We start from the raw sequence: 20,124 nt of genomic DNA, 5'->3' as shown, positions 1-20,124 counted from the left end.
GATAGGGTTTTGTGATTGACAGCGAAATGATACAAGATACACCAATGAAGAAGACCTTCTGGATGTTGTATTTACTTTATCTAGGGGAAAGACGTCACCGAGGCAGCGGGGTAAGAAACGGCACGAATGTGAGACCAGAAGAATGGGATTCCATACGCGAACGATAGCGAACTCCCGATGCAAAAGGCGAGAATCTGAGACAGATGGGTCGAAGGCTTCAATTGACAATATGATACGTGTATCAAAGAAGCTGATTATGCAGCAAAATGCAACCAGAGTTCTCGGTTTCCAGTTTCCGTAGGGCGTTGAAGCGTTGTCCCGCCATTAGTTTAGCTCATCTCTCGCGTGCGTGCCACGAGTAGATATACCTCTAATAGTTTCGCCTTTCTCTTATGAAAACATTGAATTCTAACAGCGTTAAAATCCCAGTGAAAAGAAAATAGTTGTATGTAGATGCTTTTGTAATCCGATTTTCAATTGTAAAGCTGATACCTGGATTTGGAGAGGGGGGCGTCAGATCTTCAATGCCAAGAATCGAAAGGAATTATGCATACGCTAAATTTCTGTTAGGTCGCAAGGCTCTTATCAGAGGCTTGGACGGATAAAGTAGCTGCAGCTTGAGCAAGAATCGCCCGTGATTATCGCTTCACGATGGGATTCTGGCCTTCAACTGACACTGTCAGTCGGCTTCGCTCCTCGACAGAATCGACAGAATGGAAGACTCGACAGCCACCATGAGCAAGCCAACCTGGCAAGAGGTTGCAAAGGTAGCACAAAACCACCGAGATGATAGCATTCGACGCGTCGAGCCGCCAATCCCTGAGGTTCCAGACCCTGATCAGTTACCTCTTGATCGTACAGATGTCCCAAAGTACTTGCTTTCAACTGAAGAAACTGTCATTACTCAGACAGCACCTGAGGATCTTGTCGCCTCTCTTGCTTCAGGGAAATACACGAGCACTACCGTGACAAATGCATTCCTGCGACGGGCTGGCCTTGCGCAAGCTCTAGCTAATTGTATCACCGAGCTCCTCCCAGAGCAAGCGATGGCCCGAGCCAAGTTTCTTGACGAATACCTCTCTAAGCATGGAAAGCCAATTGGCCCTTTACATGGTCTGCCAATCAGCGTCAAAGAGCATATTGGAATGAAAGATTTGGGATTGAACGCAGGATTCGTTAGCTGGTGGGATCGAAAAGGGGAGGATGATGCGCTTGTCTTGAAGATCTTAAACAACGCCGGCTGTGTGTTCTACGCTCGCACGACCCAGCCTCAGACCTTGATGCACCTCGAGACGTCTAGCAACCTCTATGGAGTGACTGTGAACCCTTTTAATAGTCAGCTGACTCCTGGTGGTAGTTCAGGGGGCGAAGGAGCCCTGCTTGCATTGCGAGGGAGTTGTCTAGGTCTCGGGACAGACATCGGAGGCAGCATCAGAAGTCCTTCGGCAAATTGTGGAGTATACGGATTGCGACCATCAAGCTACAGGATACCGGTAAGCGGATGGTCCGCCACAATGCTTGGCCAGGAGCAGATTATTGCGGTCCTTGGACCCCTGAGTACTTCACTTGAAGGAGTGAAGCTGTTCATGAAGACAGTAATCAGTGGAAAACCCTGGCTGAACGAGCCATCATTGGTCCCACTCCCTTGGAGAGACCAAGAAAGCTACCTTGATAAACCTTCTGGGAAGAAACTCAAGGTTGGAGTCATATGGCACGATGGCGTTGTCAAGCCGCATCCACCTGTCCTACGGGCATTGCAAGAAGTGGTGGACAAGCTCAAAAATGTGCCCTCGGTCGAGATTGTTGAATGGAAGCCATATAAGCATGACGAAGCTTGGAGCATCATTTCCAGTCTGTATTTCTGTGATGGAGGTCAACAAGAGACTGCTGCCATCGAAGCGTCGGGCGAGCCGTGGCGACCGTTATCCAAGTTCATCCTGAAGGACAACCCATGGGTGAAGAGGCTCACCGTTGAGGAGATTTGGCACTGGACTACGGAGAGAGAAACTTACAAGACAGAATACGCGAAAGTTTGGAACGACACCGCGACTGGAACCAGCGAGACCGGTGAGCTCGAAGGCGTCGTTGATGTGATCCTCTGCCCCGTAGGCCCAGGGGTGGCTCCTCCACTGGACTGTGCAAGATATTGGGGCTATACGGCCCAATGGAACTTGCTCGACTATCCAGCGCTAATCTTTCCAGTGACAAAAGTAGACCCAACAATGGACGTGGTAGATCAGGACTACAGGCCAATGAACGAGAAGGACGAGTACAACCACCAGCTGTGGAAGTCTGGGCCTGAGAAGTACAAAGGTGCCCCAGTATCATTGCAACTAGTCGGACGAAGATACGAGGATGAGAAGGTATGATAAGGAGCCCCTTCAAGGTACAGGTAGCAGGTTGCTAATGCCTCCAGGTAATTGAGGCTATGGAATTTATCAAGGAGAATACTGGTCTTCCATTTGCTAATTTCGTGTAACGGACGAGTCATGTCTCTAATGGGAAGCCATGTTTTAGAAGGTTGTTAGACGGATTCCGTTCGACAGAAGATATTGTCCTGTACCGTTGATAGCGCTGAAGTGGTGTTGGAGGAACCGTCTCCTGTGGAGCCTTCGTAGTAAATTGAGGCTAAATTGACCCTGAGACAAATTTTGGTTACCTCATTCACCCGATGATGTCACAAATGGAATTCCCACAAACCCATCCACTCTATATATTCAGAACAGCAACTTAACAACCATCAATCACACCATTGATTAACTTGCACAAAAACTACCAACGCATCCTTCTTTCATTCAAACACATCAGCTGAGACTAAAATGCCTCGAGCAATGGCACCACCGCCATCGGGCGAGTTCTCAATTCGCTTGACACAGAGTTTCAGTCCGCCTTGCCTCAACCAACCATATGTAGTCTATTCGCAATACTGACATGACCGTACAGGCCAGACACCAACCAAGAAAATCGAAATCATTGGAGAACCCAACCGTTCAGCAAACATCAAGGTCACAGACCACACTGGGAAGAACAACCAGAATATCCATGTGAAGACGGGCGATATCCCACAGTACGTACTGTCAAGCCAAGCATTCAACGGAGACCCCGTGCCGTCTCTGCTCTAATCCTTTTTTGATTTGGAAAAACGGACGAGCTTTCGATGCGTTCCCCCCGGGAGTGCCTACCTGGTGTCCGGGTAAAGAGCCCGGAAGGGGCACCCCAAGCAAGTCAGCTCGAAAACCGTTTAGATGCAGGACGAAAATACATACGCAATCGTACAGTCGCTAACGCGGCGCCAGCGACGACGTCAACGAGCTCCTCGCCGTAGTCCGCCCCTTGGAAGGCTTGCCTACAAACCCCGACGTGGACGTCTACGGCTTCGACACCCGCATCATCCTGTCGACGTTCGAGGTCCAGTGGGACAACGGAGAGGAAGTCGAGGGCGCCGAGGCTCCTACTAACCCGACGGAGGAGAACAAGCAGACGTTCAAGGATGTGATGGATAGTATCATGACGTTGACGAGAATGAAGGCGAAGAAGGATGCTTAGGTTTGGCCAGTGTGGGCGTGTTGCTCAGGGACAGTAGGTAGCAGGTGCTCGCATTGGGCAGATAAGGGGCCATTCTCTTAGGCATTCATCATGGTAATGGTCAATAGCAATCACTACGGGTCATGTTTAGATGTGCTTGATGTAATTCTGTTTTTGCGTCAGGCTTCTGTACCCCCTGCACCTGTTGGGTTGCGCCAAGGGGCACTGAGTCCAGTTGAGTCGAGTAGCTCACATGCAGCCCACCAAGTCTGAAATTCACTTGTCATCACAAAAGACTGCATTAAAACTCAGGTCCTGTCACAACTCTTTCTAATCTCTCATTCTCATCCATATCGATACTTGGCTGTCTAGCTGTCTCCGAAGCAAAATGGATCATTCAATGTTTACCCTTCTGGGCAGAAGGTCCAGCTGGGTCTCACGGTGGCATGCCCTCTTCTCTACAGTAAAAGACGAGGATATCTCCGGTACACCTCAAGGTTTCATAGAGTCAGGGTCTGCAAGAGTTTCCAATACTAGCGTGAAAAGCTCGCTCCTTACATTGTACGGTACCCTATCGATTGTGTAAGCAAACGCTCAAAACCGAAAAGCCCGACTCCTCCGTCCCAATTCGAAGCCCTTCCGCGGGGGCTCATCTTGGAGATGACGCAGTACCTCTCGCTGAGCAGCGGGCTGTCCTTGAGTTATGCATACAGGAGTTTCCGACACAAAGTTGAAGCTAGGGTGGAGGACCTAGACTACCTGATCGAAATTAAAAGCTTCTTGAAAGACCCGAAGGAGTCAAGGACGAAAGAAAGGTAGTGTTGGAGAGGCTAGCTTTCCTTTGCATGCTGGAACGAGATGGGCGATTGTCCGCGTCAAAAGCTGTAGGCGATGGATGCAAGACAACTCACAGCATCTCTCGATTCTCTTCCACGGCTCTTCAACAAAGGCCTCACCAGCACCTCTGTATGGGGCTTGAGGGAGCATTATGGATATGTCCTCACATAACATGGGATCGCGCACATTCCAAAGAGGTCCAGAAGCAGGGCTGCAGAACGAAGAAGTCTGTGGCAAAGTGTGGATGTCCAAATGTAAATTCTCCACCAACGGAAGGAACCTCATTATCCATCTTCTACCCTGTCCTCGCCATGCCCCAAGGATCCGCATTTCATACCGCTTCGGTTCAAAGGCCCTGAGAGCACTTGGCGTGAACATGCGTTCTCATCAGAGATTTGGAGATCCCGATGCGCTTGATGCCTTTCAGTCCGGCCGCTCTCGATTGGAGGACCCCTGGTCCTCGGACAAGTGTGTTCGATGTGCTTCTCGCGGATCACGAAGTGTGCATGGTGCCGAAGTCAACTGTGAATCATGCGAGACTCGGACTGCCTTCTTCCTATCAGAGTCGCATGACGAAACCACTACTCTATGGGCGCAAGAGTCCCGACGTATTGCCAAATCCGCAGAGAGTGTTACGGATCCCTCGTGGGTTTCATACCTATACACGCCGGCAAAAATTCAATTGCTAGAGAAAGAATGGAAGCAAACTCGATAGGCAACATATCTGCCTCCAAGCGGAATATGTCGACACCACGTCTAGGACAACGCAACTTCGAGCTAGCAGGACGGCTATCTAAATTTCTGGCAGCCTAGGGCGGTAGCTTTCTTGTGCTTGCGTTAAATCGGGGTATGATACTATTTCAAATCATCGACCATGCTTGAAACTGCTTCAAGTTTGATAGTTGTTTCGTCGGATTAGGGTATGATACCCATAATCGTTGCCATCCAAGTCTAAAACTGTTTCAGATCTCACGGATATATTTTCAGGAAGTGAGAACATTGCGTTTCGCGGGTGGAAGCAAAGGAAGCACCGAAGAGGTCCCCCTGTCTGATTCCATGTCTGAGGAAGGATCGGCACGTGAGCAATCGATTCCATTCGATATCTCTGGTGCTCTTGTATGTAGTGTTGGTGAGAGCAAAGAATCTTTAACCCAGCTTGGTGTCTCTCTTGCTTCTCTGTTGCTGTGCTGCCCTTGAACAGATCCCGCGTAATGTATACGGAATGAGCACAGCGGAGGAAGTCTTTACGTGGATGTCGAGGCTGTGAAGTGTGCGAAGTGAAGATCGGGAGATCTGCAGGGAAAGCCGCTGAGCCTCAAACGCGTCAATGACGTTTATATCGGCTGAGGTAATGTATCAGAATTGCCTTGGAAAAACTTGGCAACATGGCGCAGTCACGTTTCTATTAATTAATGACTTTAAAACAGTGCTCCAGTGGTACTCCTGACGGGCCCGGCTGCTGGCGGTGTCTCAGTAATCCAATCTTTCTTTTTAACACTTCACCGACACTTCTCCGGTCCTTTCGCTTCCGAAGCACTCTCTTGCACTAATCTGTGCGCCCCAACCTTGATAAAACCAAATCAATTATCGCTCTCGTTCTCATTTCTTGTTCCCCTCATGAAGGTGTAAAAGTGGGAGCTATTTTCTCAGTTCATCAAAGTCGGGAACATAGACAAGGATGGGCGCTACATCACGCGCTTGTGCGCTCTTGTTCGCCTTAGCTGCATCTGGCCATGGTAAACATTCCAGAAGATCCAGAAGGGAAGAACGTCGCTAATCCATTACCCAGCATCTTTTCTCCTTCCAAGAGCTGATTCGCCAAAGGTCGAGTCCAATGTCGCTACACCAGAGTTGGAAATTCGAGCCTTCCCAAACGCTCCGGATGGCTACACCCCTCAAAATACCACCTGTCCTTCGACCCGACCCACCATTCGTAGCGCATCTGCTCTATCCGACAATGAAACATCATGGCTGGAGATGAGAAGGAACAACACAATGGATCCCATGCGGGACTTACTAGGAAGACTGAACATATCTGGCTTCGACGCCGAGTCATACATCACCAAATATGCCAACAATGCCTCAGCCCTGCCCAACATCGCTATTGCTGTCAGCGGAGGCGGATACAGAGCTTGCTTGAATGGTGGAGGTGCCGTTCAGGCCTTCGACAGCCGAGAGATCAATTCAACTGCTGCTGGACATCTTGGAGGATTATTGCAGTCTGCGACGTACCTGGCTGGTCTATCAGGAGGTGGATGGCTTGTGGGCAGTATTTACGTCAACAACTTCACGACAATCACAGGCCTTCTCGATAACAATGCTAGCCCTGTCTGGCAATTTGGTAATTCGATTTTCGAGGGTCCGGCTAGCGGCAGCATTCAGTACGTATATTCCAAGTCCTAATCTCCTCTTTGGGATCAATCAATGAGTCTTGATATATGTCTCGAGAGGCTTTGTACTCGACATATGTTTCAACTCAATGTATCCCCTCAAATTAGCAATACTGACTGTGAAATTGTAATCCAGGGTACTAGACTCCGCGGAATATTACACTGATATCGAACACGAAGTGAGCGGAAAAGGGGACGCTGGGTTCAATACCTCGGTGACAGATTATTGGGGGCGCGGTACGTTTATTCAGAGTCCTCATCGCCTCTTTTGGCCCAGATGTTGAGCCTCGAAACATGCCTCGGAGGTTCATACTATAAGACGTCTCCGAAGACTTGAAACCCTATTATGAATAGGAAGTGCTGACTTTGGAATCATTGACAGCTTTATCTTTTCAACTTGTGAATGCGAGTGACGGCGGCGCAAGCTATACGTGGTCGTCAATTCAATTGCAGGAAAGCTTTGCCAATGCCGACTCTCCCATGCCCATCTTGGTTACGGATGGCCGTGCTCCAGGAGAGACCTTGATCTCAGGAAATACGACAATCTACGAATTCAACCCCTTCGAGTTTGGAACCTGGGATCCCACTACTTATGGCTTTGTTCCTCTGGAGTTCCTGGGATCCAATTTCTCAGGTGGTATTCTGGCCAAAAATGAACAATGTGTTCGGGGTTTCGACAATGCCGGTTACGTAATGGGAACTTCGTCCTCACTCTTCAATCAATTCATCCTGGACGTGAACCAAACATCAATACCGCAACTTGGCAAAAGCTTCGTGAGCGACATCTTGAGCCGTTTCAGCAAGTCTGACAACGACATTGCACAATATCAGCCAAATCCCTTTTATGGCTACAACACAAAGACCTCTCGAGTTTATCAGGAGCCAGCCCTCAGTCTCGTCGATGGAGGCGAAGACCTCGAAAACATCCCTCTCCACCCGCTTATCCAGCCATTCCGCCATGTGGACGTAATTTTCGCTGTGGATTCATCAGCTGACACGAACAACTATTGGCCGAATGGCACATCCCTCGTGGCAACCTACGAGCGCAGCTTGAACGGTACTTCTGCTGATGCGGGGAATCTTGCAAATGGCACATCATTCCCTGCAGTTCCCGACCAAAATACTTTCGTCAACCTAGGTCTGAACACGCGACCTACGTTCTTCGGTTGCAACTCGTCAAATACCTCATCTCCCACACCTCTGGTCATCTACATACCTAATTCCCCCTACATCTATCAAAGCAATGTCTCGACCTTTGACCCGAGCTACAATACCAGCCAGCGCGATCTTATCGTAGAAAATGGCTACAATGTGGCTACTATGGGCAATGGAACAGTGAACTCCACGTGGCCTGTGTGTGTAGGATGCGCGATTTTGCAAAGAAGCTTGGAAAGAACACAGACGGCGATGCCACAGGTTTGCACTCAGTGCTTCGCAGACTTCTGCTGGGATGGCACGGTCAACAGTACGAACCCGGCAGGTTACGAGCCCGCCTACAAGCTCGCCCCCGCGAAGAAGAGCGCCGCAACACGAGAAGGGGTTTCCTACAGCTTTGCCGCTATTGTCGCAACGGCGATATTGGTGACGGCCTTATAACAAGGCCAACCTGTACGACTAGTATGTATGAGAAGGTTGAGATGAGAGGGAAAGTTGCGACGATTGGCATGCGGGAACGACTGAAGATAGTAGCATTGGAAAGAAGACGTCCTGTCCACTTGCCGAAGCGCAAGGAAAACTCCATGCCACGATCACGACTTTGATTAATGCTTGCGCATATAGAGGCGTTCTTTTTCTTTAGTACCCTCGATCTCTTCTTGCCTGATCTCTTTGTATCTTACATGATTTCTTGTATCTTACACACCGAACATAACCCACAGACCGCGTCTCCCACGTCACGTACCCACGTGACACGACCTGCATCGGTCTTTCGCGGGCATTAGCTCCCCCAGTCACACACACGCACAAATGTTCCGCATACTCACACCAGTCGTTTGCACCCCGAACGAGTCTCGTCCCCAATTATGATCAAAAAGCTCGAGCACGAACGACAGGGTACAGGGGGCCCTTTTTCGGATTGTCTCCCAACCATCAGGACCGTCCGCCCACTTTTTTATCTTTTTATTTTTATTTTTATTTTTTCCCCCCCCTTTCCAACACCAGCAGTGGTAAGGTGGTAGGTAGGTAGTCCGGGGTTGTCGTTTTCTCATTTTTTCTCATTTTTTCGTCCATTTTTATTTTTGGGCCCCGAACCATCCCATCCCATCACCCCCACGCCCCGTCACATCCACCCCCATTCCGGAGAATTCGTCCCTGCCCCCATGCGAACAAGGGAAACCCTTCTTCTTCTTCTGCTTCTTCTTCTTCTTCTTCTTCTTTCACGTCAAGCGCAAAAGGACGCTTACCTTAGCTCAGGCAAGCCCTGACGCACGCACGTCCCCCTAGTTCTTTCTTTTTTTTCCTTTTTTTTCCTTTTTTTTTCAGCTCCGGGGGGGAATAGTGTCTTGGTCGGAATGATGCGCGCGCAGCCGTGGGGCTTTTTTTTCCCTTGGCGTGCGCGTTGGGCTGGCTGTCGGGGTTTGGGAGATTTCTTTTTGGACATGGCTTGGGGGTTGGGGGGTTGGGGATTGCTGCTGCTGCTGCTACTGCTGCTGCTGCTGCTACTGCTACTGCTGCTGCTACTACTATGATGATGATGATAGTTTAGAGAAGGATTCGAGGATTCCCGCCGCCGCTTGCCAGAAGCGGGGGTCGCCAGGCGAGAAGGAAGGGAAGGGTGATTGATGGATGGAGTTTGGGTACTATGGTTACGGTAGTGTGTTTGCCATTGGGGGTTTTTTGTTTTCTTCTCTCGAAATGAAACGGAGTACCTAATAGTGATGCGACGGACGGAGATGATCGATCAGCTCGCTTAACGGACAAAGGTGTTGGATATTTAAAATCCCTTCTTTCTCTCCGAGTCTATCGAACTAGCTCGGCGCAGGAAAGTCTGGTTTCGAATCTCCCTCCTCTGTCGCAGGGGAACAAGTTTCATCATGGAAGGAAGTTCGGAGAATTCATCCGCCTCCATCACAGGCCGGCGCACGAGCCTTTTCCCTTTCCTTTCCTATTTCTCCATCTCCGGTAATTAAACAGAAGACCGGGTCATATCGTGATCCGTTACCCGACGACTACTTTTCTACGCCCCCCCCACCCCGAAAAAACCCCCACGGGTTGCCATAAAAACCCCCACGGCCGCAAAAATAACCCACACCAGGTCCACTGTCCACAAGGTACCTCCCATGCCCGAAAGGCCTGCCCCGAAGCCGAAGGGGGGGGGGGGGAATGGAGGACCCAACTCCAAGAGGCGAAGGAATCCAGTCGCCATCTCGCCCCCACCCGAGCCGTGCAGCGATGGAATCCTGGAAACGTGCATTCCGAACGATTGATGTACCCTTTCGCATTATTGTGTGATTGTGGTCACTCGGTACCGGTGATCAATGTACATACGCCCCGCAGGGACCCCGAGAAAAAAAAGAAGAAAAAAACCAATCCTGCACGTCGGCAGCCCACTTCCTTCCTTCCCCCCCCCCCCTATGCAGATGCAGATGCATGTGCCCAGATTGCGCCATGCGTGCAGCAAAATCCCAGCCAGTTGCAGGCTTGCAGCAAAGACCCGCCCACCTGCATGCATGCATGCATGCCTGCTGCTGCGGCTTCGGTTGGAAGATCATTTGGTGGTGGGGGAGGGAAGGGAAAAAAAAAGGGGGGGGGTTGTTTTGTTAGTCGGGACTCGGGAGTGCCGAGGGAAGGGTCGCATGAGGGTGTTTGAGTGGACGAACCTGACTCGCATGAAGATGGCTGTGCTGCTGCATGACACGGCCTTTAAATTTTAAATTTTTTTTCTCTCAATCAATCTCGCCCGGGGTCTCGATCTCGATCGAATTGCAACCCGACCCGGCGTGGTGGGCCGTGGGACGCGCGACGACCTCCTCCATTCGGCGCTATGGTATGGAAAAAGATGCTGAAAAGATATGCGGTCACTTTCTTTATCTTTGATCTTTTGCCCATTGTCGATAAGACTTCAGCACTCCTCTCGAGGCGGTGAGAAGAGAAACGTGCGTAGGTTGCGGCCAATGGAAGAAGAGGGAGAAGAGGAAGAAGAAGAAAGAAATAACAATAATGTAATGAATGATACTGATAACAATCGCTTGACACTCGTATGATTAAGGCATGTTTTTGATGAGTTGGCATCATTTCTAGAAAGCATGTAAATCATTTTGAGCAATGACAGAAGACATAGCGATTTATAGGCCAATGTTTGTGAATTATACTATCATCTACCTATTGCGCTTTTAATTCTCTTCCTTCGGGCAGGGTTGCATGGGATACCGAGATGGTGATGACGATGATGGTGATGACGACGACGACGATGATGATGATGATGATGATGATGATGATGATGGAGGTGCAGTGGGATCCGTGCGTGCAGGTTGCAGCTTGCAGCAAGAGAAAAAAAGCATCGGTTGTAAGCACGGATCCGGTGTGTCGGGATTATTATTAACTACCGTAGCTACTTTACTCCTGTGGGAAGGCAGGAAGCGAGATGGGATTCACCGCTACTTACTAATTATACCTTAGCTTACTTTACTTTACCTTACCTTATGCTAAGTACATGCACGACATACGAGTAAGCTTAGCCTCCTTAGGCACGTGTATCTTCTTCTTTCCTCCACTGCCAATTGCCCATCTTCTCAAATCTCAATTCGTGCTGCCAACTTTCTATCTTTCCTTTTTTCCCATCCCGCTTCTGGATATCTTTGCGACGCTATCTTGCCATGCTGTTGCCCTGGTTCTTGCCTTGTCTCGGACATGACACCTCAGGAAGAGAGCGGCCTTACTGCATGCGGTTACAGTGTTCGTGATTGTGAGAACAAGTGCGAGTCCTTTCCACTTCTCTCTTTTTCTGTCTTCGTATATTTCCTCCATTACCATGTGTATCCACTCGCCCAGCGATGGTGTAGTAGAGTCTATGTGCACACGATCCCATTAAATACAGATCCCATCCTAATTCCCCCTCCCGTGTAGCTCTGTGGAGACATATATCCTCAATGCAATCTAAATGTTGACCAACACCAAGGACAAGGACAAGGACCCCCGGGTGTGATTTGGCTGCCAGAAAACCGCCCACCAAGACAGGACTGTAGTCTAACCCAATTCCCCGCACCTAACCATGAAGGGGGGTTGGAGAAACAACGACGCTACACGCTCAGAACGCTGACAATGCTGACCAGGTCATGGGGGTATCTTTTGCGCGGAAATATATAGACAAATTCAAAGTAGAGTTACTCGCTAAAGCGCTCAATGAGTCATGTTTTCAAGGTGAGTAGGAAGCAATATATATACACCGCTTTTAGGGTCCTGTTTTCCCCTCATATCTATCACCGTGTTGTAGATGGGTCGAAAGGACCGGTTTGAAGGGAGAGGCGGGCGTGGTCGCCTCCCTGGATATGCTCGGTGGGTTTGCTTGCCATCCGCTGCTCGTACTGAGGCATGGGCCGTGCTGGCTCAGCAGACTGTGGAGAGGGTCCAGTAGGAGGGACGTAGGCACTTGTTCTTCGCCTAGTATTTCGGCCTCCGGTGCGGTTTCCAGTCTCCGGTCCTTCAAACTGCACATTAGGATACCCCATGGATCCACCGATTGAGGAATGTCGCCTCTGCCTTGGCGACAGCGGTCGAGCCAGGACATGTGTTTGACCCGGTTGGCGAACTGCTACTTCACGGAAGTAATCCCTTTCCCTCCTATAATGTTCTCTTTCTTCCTCCATCTGTCGGATTTGGTCTTCCAGCTTCGCAATGTTTTGAGAATTCTCGCGCTCCTTTTCCTTCCGACGTTGACGGAACCGGTGGGAGGCCGTGGCATTGCGCTTGCGTTTCTCGTCAGCGACTTTCGACGCAGCTTGCACGTCAACAGGTACCTGAATGGGACCTTGTTCGGTGTCGAGAGTCATCATTTGATATGTACTCCCGCCCGCCGTGCTGCCCGATGCCGCGTCAAATCCCATCTGCGCCATCGACGAGGCCGGACCCGGCGCGGTAAATGGTGCAGTGAAGAACGACTGCGGTTGACCGGTAGATGGAGGTGGAGCAGGAGGAGGCGTGTGACTGACTTGGCTGTAGGACGAATATTGAGTGCTGGGGCTGTCACCTTGAGAGGCTACCGATTGAGGTCCCGTTGCCATGCCACCTTTTCTCTCCAGCAGATTCTGCATATGAGAGTAGCGGGTGGAGTCTTGGCTACCTCTACGACCAGGAGGGGATCTTGCAGGCGGCAAAGGAGCACCGTAAGGGTCGCCAGGCAAAGAGGTGGCAGTGGCAAGGTCCGGAAGACTTCCTCGTCCTCCTGCACCGTTATGATCTCGAGGCAGGACGAAGGGTGACTGTTTCACATCCATCGTCCCGCTCGGATTGTTTATGGTGACAGAGCCAGGGCCGTAGCTTGATGGCGACAGATGGGGAGTCATCGCCCGACCCAAAGGCAGAGGATGCACGCTGACCAAAGGCGGCGTAATACTGGGTAATGTCATGCTGACTGGAGACCGATTGGTCATGGAAGTCGGAGGCAAAGATGGAGTTGACGCGCGAGGCATTGCGGTAAGAGGACTTGCTCTCGGAGAAGAATCCACATGCTCGGCATTTCGGCGTCGGCTCTGGATCTTGGTCGTTTCTCCACTTGTTGCAGGATTAAGCAAGTTTTGGACACCGATGGGACGCGACGGTCGCTGGTCTGGAGGCGTGGAGGATGGCGGTGGTGTCGGTTGTGCGGAACAATTTTGCGTGGCGGAAATGTTCGGAGCACCATTTTTTGATACTCCGGGGGCGGTTGTATTCTGGATGGGCGGTAGAGTTCTGGATCCCAGGGGAGGAAGACGTTTGGTTCTGTCATGCGGAGAGCTGGACGAAGGACGCGACGAAGCAGGCCGCTGCGACATGTGTACCTCCTCCAGGAATCGGCGGTTCTCTGAACGCCCGTGGCATTGAATTGGGAGGTTGTCTTTGGAATGATTGTTGGTATCTCTGCAAGGTAGATGATGTCTATACTGACTATGGTACCACCTCGCAACAATGTCAGGACAATTCTGCTCGATCTCGGGAATCGACAAAGGTATTCCCCGAGAAGATGAGGTGGGGACGTGAAAAGGTAGGACCTCCACGTTGGCGGCTAGAGGGACGAATGATGTCCCGGAATATAAATAAATAGGGAGGACTCGGCTGGATTGGGTAATGCAGTGGAGACGAGGTACAAATTAAGAGATGATGAAAGTAGATAAGCGCCAGGTGGAGTTAAGATTGACAGTGAGCGGACTGATGGTATATGGACGGCGCGTGATGTAGCAGGGAGGTTTGGGCAGCGTAGCAAAGGTAATTGTAGTGAGTCGTTCGAGATGTCAGGTTGAAAGAAGGAATATGGGGCGACCGTTCAAGTATTTAGCTTGGGTTGCAAGCAGCATGCAGGAAGCGGTGAGCTATGAGGTGTCATCATAGCTCGTAAACTGCGTGTCACCCTTTCACCCTTACCCTTACCCTTACCACCTTGGCCCTGTGAGATCCAGGGACATGAAACTAAACAATCCCAGCCAACTCATTCTTGGAGCGTCGAGACACTACTACCGGGGGTGGTTTTTTTTGGTTCCATTGGGTCGGGCGGCGGGCACGGGGAGCACGGGAACATGTCCTTAGAAGCTTAGAAGATGTTAGACCTTGCTTAGGGCCATCGGGGGGGGGAGGACTCTAAAGTAGATTGGAAGCCATGTGCGAAAAGGATCCAGGTCGGACGGGCGACGGAACTTGAACTCAGTGGCTCCCTCATGATTATTATTATTATTATTATTATTATCATTGTCACTTATCACCCTCCAATCTCGATCAAATCAAACCCTTCTCCGGAAAACGGAGGGAAATATGCACTCGGTTTGGAAGTACCGGAAAAACAGTCAGAGTAGCTTGACCACCACGGCTCCGTTGCTGACTATTTGACGTATGGCGCATTTGAATTCCACCACCCACACAGGCGGCTCACGCTAGCCACTCATTTGCATCTCACCAACCGATTCCAGAGAGATCAGGGGTAAGGCGTTAAAGCACGAATTAATGATTCACATCTGTTACAGAAATCCGCGCCTCATATTCGTATATTGGCGAACAAGACCGTCTCTACTACTACCGTCATCAATGCTAAGCGAATGATTCGAACGGGAGGCATGAACATGGTGTCGTGTCTCCGACGATAGAAGCGCCATGAGAAAAGGTCGAGGGAGAAAGGGCATGAATGAATGACGTGGCGTGGGCAAAGGTGACATGGGGGTGAATGGGTACTGGTTATTGGGTACGGGGTACTGGGTACTTCACCCCGTGGTGTGGGCCGTTGAGCTAAGGGCCACAGCGGGGCCACACCAAAGGATTGCTGTGGCTTCTAGTGGCTTGAAGGCTTGAAGGAATGGGATGCAGGGTAGGCCTAAGGCAGGGAGGACAAGTTCGGCTCTTAGATAAATAGGCTTTGCCGGAACCAGTTCCCCTATCCGCTAGGCAAGTCTATTCTGCAGGCCTGCGAGGCCACGTTTTTGTGGTATGCAGAAGTGCTGTAGATCTTGAGATTACTAGCTGCTTCGCGTTTAACAGCAGTAGCAGCAGCAGTAGCGGTACCTAGCATCGGTACCTTGGGCTCGGTACTCCGATGTGATAACCCTGCAGGACAAGTGGGAGCGTCAGCTTGAGGGGCCACGGTGTACCATGATTCTTGCATGATGTCGATAAGTAAGTAAGAGATTACTCGACTTGATCATAATTATGGATCGACAAGTCATCCATGTTGTTAATTGTATTGGCACTCATTTCTGCCTGTCAGGTCGCTTTCACTCTACTGTATCCGAGGTACAGGTACAGAAGAGGCCGTTCAGCCTCACGAGTACATTCAGCGGTCGATAGGACCGTCGTTGCAGTGGCAATTGCAGCTCATCACTTCCTGTCCTTGACCATTGCTATTGCTTTTAGATGGACACTTACTTTAGCCTTCGCAGAATTAAACCCGCTGAGATGACTATTTTCGTCTCAAGCTTTTGGACAGTACGTGCGCGATGAAAGCTTGACAGCTGCAAGAGCCCAACAGCAGCCTCGTGGAGTACTAATGAGTATGCCTATTCAAATCTAGCTGCGACCCTTGTCTGCCCCCAAGCGACCCTAAAAGCAAGCCTACAGTTTTGGGAGTATCGGGTCTCATTCCGAAATTAGGCAAGGCCCAAGGGTCATATTAGGGCAGATCTGATGCTTCGATCCAGCTTCTTTGGGGTCGAAAGTCGGCTTCTTTCAGTCACACTGACAATAGCACTTGCTCAAGGTTCGATTGCTCTCCAGCCCAACCATGCTAGAGATTGACCGAGATAGACCCATGTGTACGGATTTAGCGCGCCAATCGAGCTTCATCGTCATGTCAGATCGTAAGGACAGGGGAGTGCGAGGTGTGAAGATTGAAAGGGTGATTAATATGACACGATCTTTTGCTTCCCCTTTTGAAGGGGAGAGACTTCTGTTTCAGCTGCTTGCGCAATAAATAATGACAGTAGGCAAGATGTATATTTTGAAAGAGGTGCAAGCGAGGTCAATCAAATGTTACCTTTCCTTTCCGGTCGTCTAGGCAGGATTCTGTCGTCTGAACTTTGAAACCCACTTTTTGTGGGCGGGAGAACTGAAAGCGTAAAAACATCCCGTGAGCGCACATGGCTTTCCGGGTAACCTTTGAAGCTTGCAGGCATCAGCGGCTGGGCTGCCCAAGCCTGCATGTTTGACATTTTCTCCCCCCGACCCAAATAACTTAATTCCACTTTCACTTTCACTTTCACTTTCACCTTTCACTTTTCACTTTCACAATCATAATCCATAATAATAGTTGGCACATAATAATAATACTATAATAATCCTTTGCATATGCTTTTTATGAAAAGGTCACCCACATATCGGGCACCCGCACATTATCTGCTTCCTTCCTGCATTATCATTATCATTATCATCCAACATATCATCTCTTCAGATACTGAATTCGATTCAGCCACAATTTTCCCTTTGAGGAGAATTGAATGCTCTGCAAGCTTCCTAGCTGTTGGAAACACCTTGTCAAAATAGCCCAACTTACCGCTTTTAATCTCGCCTGGGTCTGTTCAGTGCGAGAATACTTCCCCTTCGGATCGTCAGCCTGTTTTAAACATCACACGCAGAGAAGCCTTGTTTTGTGTGAAAGTGTGACCAACAGGCCAAGGCTGCGTCAACCCGTCGCCCTGGAACAATGATCCACTAGGGCTGAAGATCCTTTGGTCTGCCTTCGCGAACATTGGACCCTGCGACGCCACTAGGGCTCTGCTTCTGATGTCTGGGCAGAGGCGCGGTTATCATTGGCATGCACAATACGAAGACACGTTGGGAAATCTCTTCAGGTTCTCGATCAAGACACGAGTTCAGGGATGGAAAGGCGGTCAAGTTGTTCTGCAGGAGCGAACAGCCTAATCAATATGCTGCGACCCACAGAAAACCGTTAGTGATATCAACACTGGCCAAATAAAACAACAGTCGCTGAGTGGGGGTCTATATTCCTTCAACGTCGTTTGAAGTTGTGCACTCCGAGGCCATTTACCCCCACGTGAACTTTGAATAAGCTGCCTCCATACTTGACCGAATCCGGATATTTGTCAGGTTCCTCTTCTTCTGCGGACGTGATGAACAAGTCCTCCTCAGCAAAGGCCGGGCACGTAATCATTCTCGCGTAAGGTAGCAAAATTTCCCCCACGACCTTTGCCTCTGGTGACACCTTCAGAACCTTGCCACCGCCGCAGATCGCGATCCACAGGCACCCATTTACATCGATAGTCATGCCATCAGGCACAGCGTCTCCTTCGACATGGTAGAACACCTCGCGATTGGAGATATCACCCGTCTTTCTGTCGTACTCGAACTTAAACACGTTACTCGTAGGTGAGTCAATGAAGTACATAATCTTTGCATCGGGACTGAAGCATATGCCGTTGGGGATTGACACTTTTTCGATCATTCGATGGAGGGTCATGTCCGGATCCAGACGAAACAGTACTCCTTCGTCTGTTGGAGGTGCCTTCACTTTGGGGTCATTCATTGTACTGGCCCAATATCTTCCCTCGTGGTCAACGACACCATCATTGAAGCGCATTCTGGAATTCATTTGATCAGCAACATCCCAAGCAGACCGATCTCTTGTAGGACACTGGCGTACCTCTCGTCCTTTCCCAGTCCATCACGCTCCTCCCAGACCTTCTTGATGTACTCAAGCTTCTTCGTGTTTCTGTTCATGATGGCGTATCCATGCTTGGCACCGACAATGATTTCATCATCAGAGCCTTCGATGTCCGCCGTTGTGCTATCGTAACGTTAGAGAGGTAAAACTACGCTTCAGTAGCAGTCAAGCTGACCTAACAGGAGTACCCAGATCAAATGATTCCAACGACGATGGACCTTTGTTGAGATCGACTATGTGTAATTTCTCCTTGACAATGTCTACAAACCGGAGGGTATGCCGGCTGCTTTCGTAGTATGGTGCTTCGCCCAACCCACAACTCATTTTGATATAGGGCTAAGCAAGGTTTAGCCCGTGGGATGCGGGAATCTTGTCCATTCATGCCACACACCTCGGTCACCGTCCATCGTTGCATCTCAGCCATGTCTCTGTAAGCGAATATCTTCTATGGGCTTTTTTCAACCCTTGTGTCGAGGATGTGATGGGAAATGAAAAGCATTAAGAGACCGCGCTCGCCGGGTCGAGGAAAACATGTACACGATGACGTCGCCACTAGAACGCCGAATGCCGAAAAGAATCTCTGAACTCAAACATGGGAATCAGTCAATTCGACTTGCCTACTCGTAACTCAGTACAGTAACTCTTCTCGTCATCACACACTCCACTATGGTTGCGAGATGCGACGTCCAGGATGTGCGTGCTCTAAGGATCGGTGTTCCTTCATATCTATTTTAGATTTGCCCTGCTTTCGTTCTATCTTTCAGACCGCATACATGAGTCGCTGCACGATTTTGGCTAGCTTTCCATCATTCCTGATTGCATGAAATCCATCTGCAAAGATTTTGCCTTTCGAAACGTCAAGTCTTCTTTCGGCGTACCATATCCCTCAGCATCGTGTACTGGTAAGCTACTCCTTGCGTCTCACCGCTGGAAAGGCGCGCAGCATCATCGCTACCGCTCTTCTTAATCGGTATCACGGGCAACCGTCATCGGCACCGGGGCCAACACAGGTCTCGGCCTCGAAGCCGCTCGCCATTGCGCTCGCCTCGACGCCTCAAACGTCATCCTCGCCGTCCACGACCTTCCCAAACGTGCCGAGGCCAATGTCTCCATCCAATCCTCAACCAGCTGCTGCCCAAATCCTCGTCTTGTCCCTCGGCCTCTTGTCATACGCAAGCGTCGATGCTTTCGCCTCCCAAGCCTGTACCCAGCTTCATCGCATTGATCCCATTGTCCTGAATGAGGGCGTTGGATCCGAGACTTTGTGCCCGGTCGAAGGATTGGAGTTGACTGTCAACACGAATGTCATTAGCACTTTTCCGCTCGCTTGATTTGCTCCCGCCGAAACACGAACAGAGGGCTCAACGCTGCAGCACCGCTCCTCATCTGGTCATTGTGCGCAGTGCAACGCACCTCCTTCAATGACTTTGCAGAGCGGACTGCTGCAGCGAATCGGAAGAATCGATGCAGCGTCAGCCAACTTCTCGAAGCGTCCGTCGTGCGTGGATTGGCTGAGTGGCACCTTGCGGAACCATCCGCCTGTTACTGTGAACCGTGTCAATCCCGGATTGTGCCGTTCAGAGTTTGGACGCGAGTATGCTGGTTGGGATCAAGTCACGTTCAAGGCTTTGCCGGCGAGGCGGGCAGTGGGACGCTTGTGCGCGCCGCTGGTGTAGGGAGTGGGATGCATGGACGATATTGGGATGATTGTATGGCGAGGCAGACGGCGCCGTTAGTGCTGGTCCAGGAGGGAAAGAGGTTGCAGGAGAAGCGTTCGAGGAATTGGTTGCGAGATTGGGAGCGATTCAGCCGGGAGTACTGGCGGATACATGGGGAAGGGCAGTGTTACTGAAGGCTATTTATATTGAGGTGTAGATCGTTGCTATAAATATGGTTGGCTGTAGCTCATACACATTGATTCACTCACTGTAACATGTTGATTATGCCAGCAGTCATTTGATCCAGTATCAAAGAGCTCGCCTCTGAAGTGTTTCGCACCAGCAGCTTACCGTCCCACCCTGTCCTTCCTCTTTCCAAAGTCGTCACCGGCCCAGTCTGTTTCTAGGACGGGCGATGGCCACT

The 20,124-nt window shown here is 50.2% G+C and overlaps 4 protein-coding genes across 4 annotated transcripts; 2 read left to right on the top strand and 2 right to left on the bottom strand.

The window, feature by feature from the left end:
* Positions 1-713: 713 nt before the first annotated feature.
* Positions 714-3,546, top strand: HO133_008494 (uncharacterized protein; the record flags this gene model as incomplete). Its single annotated transcript, XM_037299360.1, has 5 exons — positions 714-2,363; positions 2,417-2,473; positions 2,877-2,883; positions 2,944-3,067; positions 3,297-3,546. The coding sequence occupies 5 exons, from the start codon at positions 714-716 to the stop codon at positions 3,544-3,546; spliced, it is 2,088 nt and encodes a 695-aa protein (XP_037155361.1).
* A 2,494-nt stretch (positions 3,547-6,040) lies between these two features.
* On the top strand, positions 6,041-8,348 carry HO133_008493 (uncharacterized protein; the record flags this gene model as incomplete). The annotated part of the gene is made up of 4 exons (XM_037299359.1): positions 6,041-6,098; positions 6,152-6,743; positions 6,889-6,989; positions 7,135-8,348. 4 exons carry the CDS (start codon positions 6,041-6,043, stop codon positions 8,346-8,348), a joined length of 1,965 nt encoding a protein of 654 aa, XP_037155360.1.
* Positions 8,349-12,169: 3,821 nt separating this feature from the next.
* On the bottom strand, positions 12,170-13,378 carry HO133_008492 (uncharacterized protein; the record flags this gene model as incomplete). Its single annotated transcript, XM_037299358.1, has 1 exon — positions 12,170-13,378. One exon carries the CDS (start codon positions 13,376-13,378, stop codon positions 12,170-12,172), a length of 1,209 nt encoding a protein of 402 aa, XP_037155359.1.
* Positions 13,379-17,370: 3,992 nt separating this feature from the next.
* HO133_008491 (uncharacterized protein) lies at positions 17,371-18,466 on the bottom strand (the record flags this gene model as incomplete). The annotated part of the gene is made up of 4 exons (XM_037299357.1): positions 17,371-17,959; positions 18,022-18,165; positions 18,218-18,378; positions 18,434-18,466. The coding sequence occupies 4 exons, from the start codon at positions 18,464-18,466 to the stop codon at positions 17,371-17,373; spliced, it is 927 nt and encodes a 308-aa protein (XP_037155358.1).
* Positions 18,467-20,124: the final 1,658 nt, after the last annotated feature.

The sequence above is a fragment of the Letharia lupina genome (assembly GCF_014066315.1).
Source record: "Letharia lupina isolate WasteWater1 chromosome Unknown contig_5, whole genome shotgun sequence".
Classification (NCBI taxonomy): Eukaryota; Fungi; Ascomycota; class Lecanoromycetes; order Lecanorales; family Parmeliaceae; genus Letharia; species Letharia lupina.
The sequence above is the reverse complement of the archived record's forward strand: the minus strand, read 5'-3'. Positions and strand labels throughout refer to the sequence as shown.